Raw genomic sequence first — 6000 nt, 5'->3', positions numbered from 1 at the left:
ATTGTGCTATGGAAGTAAACTTATGTCTTTTGTCTTTTATTTTAAAAATTAATTCCAGAAAACATAAAATATCCAAAAATGTGAACAGCTATTTCAAAAATTAATAAGGCAAATTATAAGTATCAGAAAGCAAAAACATAAAAGATAAAATAATCTAAGAACAAAAGCATTCTTTATCTACAATAGTGTTTCACCTAAATAACACCATCTGTAATTTTTAATTTATAGAATTTTGTTGTAATTTTCTCTGACATAGTATAAATAGTACATTCTTGTGAACAATTCTTAATATCAAAAATGAATCATACAATATAACATACAGGAAAAAGGTTTTCAAATATTCTCTATAATATTCTTGAGTCCTAAGCCAAAAGATATAATGAAAAAGAATCTTGATAACCACTTAATCAATTTTTTCAGTTATTACTTCCAAAACACAATCATATAAATGATAAACCCATATTAGCTGTTAGACTCCAATGGAAATCAGTCTTTACTATAAAAAGTAACAAATCATTAGTCAAAATTTCAAAGTCGTTTAAGTCCACTTAACAGCCTCAACCTGATCCACTGTTCTTTTTAAAAAAAAAAACTCTACAGGAATTTATACCAACTCTCATTTGCATAGTTTCCATACTTATTTAAACAAACCTTACACTACCAGCTAAAGTCAAGTTTAAGAACCAGAATATGTAAACATCAGGATTCCTAATACTCTGTCTCTTACTTTACTGGCAAGACTGTATGCAATACAAATGTTAAAGAAAATAGTATGGTGTCATTGGGTACTAGATAAGGTGATCACTTCGTAAGTTATGTAAATGTCTAACCAGTATGTTGTATTTCTGAAACTAATACAGTACTGTAGGCCTATTGTAATTGAAAAATAAAAAGAGAAAACATTAAAAGATATAAATGTATTCGATAAATTATCAACAATACTCACGCATCATTTGAGCAAGTCATAAATTCTCCCTTTATTTTGGGATGCCATGAGCCAGTATGAAGCATTGCTGTGTGACCCTTAAAAAAATAAAAATAAGGGAAAAAGATGTTTAACAAAGATTTAAAAAATAAAAATAAACTAACCAGAAACCGACATATGCTGAAAAGCAAAACTGTTAGTCCTCTCGAAAGTATGCTATTTTAATTACAAACTGATATTATTTTATCTCAATTTTATTTTATAACATGATTTATTTCACTTGTTTATTTTCACTTTAACTCACTGTGTAACACACCCTCACCCAACCCCTAATGCCCAGGAACTAGCACAATGCTTACATATAACAGATGCTTAATAAAAAAGGAAAAAGAGGGGGAAATGACAGCCTCTCTTTAGAAAAGAAATAGAGATAGGCCTTTCTTTAAAGACCCTTTTCTTAATAGAAAAGACTTATGAATAGGAAGTATTTATAAATAATAAGGGCAAAAGCAAGAGGTTGGGTTGAAAAATCCATGCTTCTTAAAAATGTGTCAGTTGACTCTGTAATACAACTGGAAGAATAAATATGTGAGAAAAGGAAAAAACAGCTGTAAAACGTCTCAGAAAGATTAGCCTTACTAAGCATAGAGCATACTATGAAAACACTGTAGTTAAAACAATGTGATGTTGATATAAAAACTGACATACATATCATATCAACTATAGAGAATCTATCAAACATCATCATACACACACAATTCCCTCTTAGGTAGCAAAGTCAGCTAGGGTGGTCTCATACAATAAGTTGGGTTCAGATAGGGCAAAAAAGAGTCTAATATTTTTTAGTGTAGTTTAGTGTAGTCTCTTACTCTGAAAGGGCCCAAAATAAAGCTATGCTACAAGAAGCAAAATGTGCCTATTTAAATGACTTAGAAGGAAAATAACTATAGCTCTATAGGAAAAATAAATTGGAACTGGAGTACCCTACGTGGGTCTGGAGACCATCCCTAGTCTGAGTTGTCCGTACTGCCTCAAGTAGTATCTGGCAAACTGCTGACATTTTGCTCATGTTTACAGGTAAAACGGGGACCACAGATGTGGAAATTCTTCCTGCAGTAAGGAGGCATGGACTGTAGTAATGCCTGGAGGGACCAGACAGAAAGTTTGAGACTCCATTTTCCTCATCTGAGCCCAAGACTTGTATATTCAACTATCACCTGGACGTTTCCCTTTGCATGTGACAGACATTTCGAACGCAACAGGTCCAACAGGGAAATCTTGATTCTTACTGCCCATTTCATTTGTAATTATCTTCTTCTCTAGTTGTTAAAGCTATAAGCTTGGAAGTCATCCTTAAATATTCTAATAACCATAACCCCCAAACCCTCTCTCTACCCTCCCACATTCAGTCCATTAGCTAGTCCTGTCAATTTGATCTGAAAATATACCTCCAATCTACCCACTCTTCAACTTTTCATCACTACCACTCCCACATGAGCCAACATTATCTCATGCCTCTACACCAGTTAGTATGTTCCGGAACGGGTCTATTACTGGTCCCTCTACTTTTACTCTTGCCTCATGTGCTCCACATAGCAATCAATACAATCCTTTAAAAATATACCTCTAAAAATGCCACTCAGGAGCTTATTATCCTCTACTATCTTTCTAAACTCTTTACACAGTCTACAACAACTTACCTTTTTTTGACTCCTACTTTCTTTACATATTCATTTATTTTGTACTCTCTCTTGTACAACATGCACTAGCCCACTGGCCTTCTTTCATTTCTTCCAATATACTCAGCTCTTACCCCATATCAGGACCTTCTCACATGCTTTTCCAACTGCTGTAAAGCTCTTTTTTCACTTTTACATGACTGACTTCTTATCACTCTTTGAATCTCAGTTTACATGCCACTTATTCAAATAAGTATTAGTTGGCCCTTTAAGTAAATATGGCCCATTCCATTGTTCTCCACCAGAGTACCTGTCCATTTCCTTAATAACAGTCACCATAATTTCTAATCCTATATTTATTAACTTATTTGATCTTTGAAAATATGTTAATGTTTTGCATATTCAAAAACAAACAAATAAGGATGGGAAAAACTAAAATTGAATATAAACAGAAACAAATGAACCCTACTATATGTCAAATAATAATAAATACACTGAAAGGGTAAACAGAAGGCAATAACCCAAGTAACTATATACCCCTATACTGAGTTGAATGGTCACCCTAAAAAGATATGTCCACACCCTAACCTCCAGAACCAGTGAATGTGACCTTATTTGGAAAAAGACTTTGCAGATATAATTAAGAATCTCAAGATGAGATCACTCTGGATTATCTAAATGAGCCCTAAATCTAACAACAAATATCTTTATTAGAAAAGGTGACACATATAAGAGAAGGCTCTGTGAAGAGGAAAGCAGAGAATGGAGTTATGCAGCCACAAGCCAAGGGAGGTCCAGAGTCCCCAGAAGATGGAAGCGGCAGGGGAAGATTCCACTAGAGCCACTGGAGAAGCATGGCTGAGCTGACACCTTGATTTTGGACTTCTGACTTCCAGAACTGTGAAAGAATAAATTTTTGTTTCAAGCCAAGTGTGTGATACTTTATTACAGTAGTCCTAGGTAACTAATACATACTGTCAATCTAAAGACCAGAAGAACTGTAAATAAATACTGAATTCTAGTTACTACATTAGTTTCTTTTTTGCAGTGATATGCAGTAACAATTCTGAAACTGCTTTCAATATAATGAGGAATTAAAGCAAATGAGAAAATACGCTGAGGATAAAGAGAGTCGAGTTTCTCACTGATGAAGTTAAAAAAGTGAAAAGAGGGAAGACTAGAATGAACTCTGTGGTGTTCGACTGAAATTAAGGATATTAACTCATGATTTTTAATAGGTAGATAAAATATAGGTGTACATGTATGTGCGTATGTTATCCTCTAGTTTTATATATGCCAAGAACATCTACACGCAATGACACACCAGCAAACCTAGCACACAGAACCTGGTTTTTAAATATCATTCTCCACAAAAAGGAACCAGGGTTCCTTATTTTCCAAAATGATAGCAATTGGTGAATCTGAAAAATAAAGGGATAAAGAAGCTCTGTGTACTATTCTTATGACTTTTCGATAAATTTGAAATTATATCAAAATAAATTCATTTTAAAAAAATATTTTGTTGCTCTTGAAGAAAATCCTGTTGCAAAGACAAAAGAGGAATTAAGAGAGCCAGATAGGAAGTTGTTGACATGGTTCATGTCAAAGTTGACAGTGGCTTGGACTAGGGAGAAGCAGAGAAGATTTGGGATATATTTCGAAAAGAGGGACAACAGGATTCCTTAAAGAACTAAATCTGGGCTATAATCACAGATGAAGCCAAGGTTTGTGAACTGGGCAACTGTGTGAATGGGATGACTCTAGGAAAACAAGTCATTCTTTCTGGCCATGGAGAACATGAACTCCCTTCTGTGTTTAGGGAATTCCCCCCAAAAATGACCCTTGGTAGAAGAGAGAGACTACTTCTCACTAGAGAAGCAAAAAAGTTAGATGCTAACTTTGGCGGCCTCCCTTACAGACGTAACATAGGAATGCAATCTAGCTCTAGCCACCACACTCACCTGAGCTGTCACTCAAGGACAGTGGAATGTGCTCTTTCAGGCTGCTGTAACAAAAATACCATAAACTGAGAGGATTATAAACAACAAACATTTGTTTATCACATTTCTGGAGACTGGGACATTCAAGATCAAGGCGCTGGCAGATTTAGTGTCTGAACTTCCTAGTTCACAGTGGTGGTCTTTTTGCTGTAACCCTCACAGTATGAAGGGGAAGGGCGCTTTCTTGGGCCTCTTTCAGAAGGTCATTAATCCCATTCATGAGGGCTCCGCCTTCATGACCTAATCACCTACTTCCCAAAGGCCCCAACTCCTAATAACAGCACTTGGGGGTTAGATTCCTACATATGAATTTGGGGGGAGGAGAGGGACACACACATTCAGACCATAACACTTTCCTTAAGGAGTTCTGTACTACTGTATCTCCTACAAGATGAAGTTCTTCCTATTAAGCAGCAGTAGTATTAGCTATGACAACCAATGTCTGGTAGTACACATCACAATTTTATCAGCAAACCAGGTCAGTAGCATGGTTTGGGGCTTTCTTCCTGCATTTTACATCAAGTATGGTTCACCAGTCTTTCCAGCATTCTTGTCACAAATAAATCAAGGAGAGTCAGCTTCCGCTGCATGCAGCTAAGAACAGATATTGAAACGCTAGCTCATAATTTTGAGTGAGTAAATTAAAATATATTTAAATGGTGTGAATTAAAATATATTTTGCATGATGTTCCATTTTCACTCAAGATGTAATACATACACTACCCTATTTCTCCATCCGATTATAACAAAAACTTCTAAATAAAATAAAGGAACGACCCGAAGACACTGAATAGTGGATAGGAGCAAGCAAAAAGGGTACAGAAGTAAGGTCTTAAGGAGCAGCGAGGTGATGAGTTTCCTGGGGATGTTTTCCACCTTCTTTATTTCCTAACTTAGGCTCCGGGGCAGCCCACAACTGATACCTGAGAGAGAGAGCAGACAGAGGGAGTTCCAAGAAAAGGTTGATCTCTCCGGCAGGTAGGGGTGGCAGCGGAAGGGAAGGACTGTGGGACAAAGCTCTTGTGACCTGACCCTCCCTCTGCCAGACAAGTACAAGCAATAAAGCTTTTTTCAACAAATGTTGCTAGGACAATTGGATATCCACGTGCTAAAGAATAAAGCTGGACACCTACCTCATACCACACACAAAAATGAATTAACTCGGAACAGATTATAGACCTAAATGCAAGAGCTAAAATTATAAAACTCTTAGAAGAAAACATAGGTGGAATTCTTCATGACTTGGGTTGTGCAATGACATCAAAGGCAAAAAAGCCAAAAAAGATAGACAAATTAGATTTCATCAAAATTTAAAACTTTTGTGCTTCAAAGGACACCATCAATAAAGTGAAAAGAGCATCCACAGAATAGGAGAAAATATTTGAAAATCATTTAT

General features: G+C 35.9%; 1 protein-coding gene across 1 annotated transcript in view; it reads right to left on the bottom strand.

Annotated features, from left to right (window-relative positions):
- Positions 1-6000, bottom strand: part of LOC105309519 (WD repeat-containing protein 70) — a 145372-nt gene that overhangs the window by 60598 nt on the left and 78774 nt on the right. The window contains exon 9 of the mRNA XM_011385715.2: positions 947-1023. Coding sequence (XP_011384017.2) covers positions 947-1023 — 77 coding nt within the window. The remainder of the gene's footprint in view (positions 1-946; positions 1024-6000) is intronic.

This window comes from Pteropus vampyrus, unplaced genomic scaffold (genome assembly GCF_000151845.1).
Source record: "Pteropus vampyrus isolate Shadow unplaced genomic scaffold, Pvam_2.0 Scaffold757, whole genome shotgun sequence".
In the NCBI taxonomy this organism is placed as follows: domain Eukaryota; kingdom Metazoa; phylum Chordata; class Mammalia; order Chiroptera; family Pteropodidae; genus Pteropus; species Pteropus vampyrus.
Note: the sequence above shows the minus strand (reverse complement) of the source record. Positions and strands in the feature narration are given on the sequence as shown.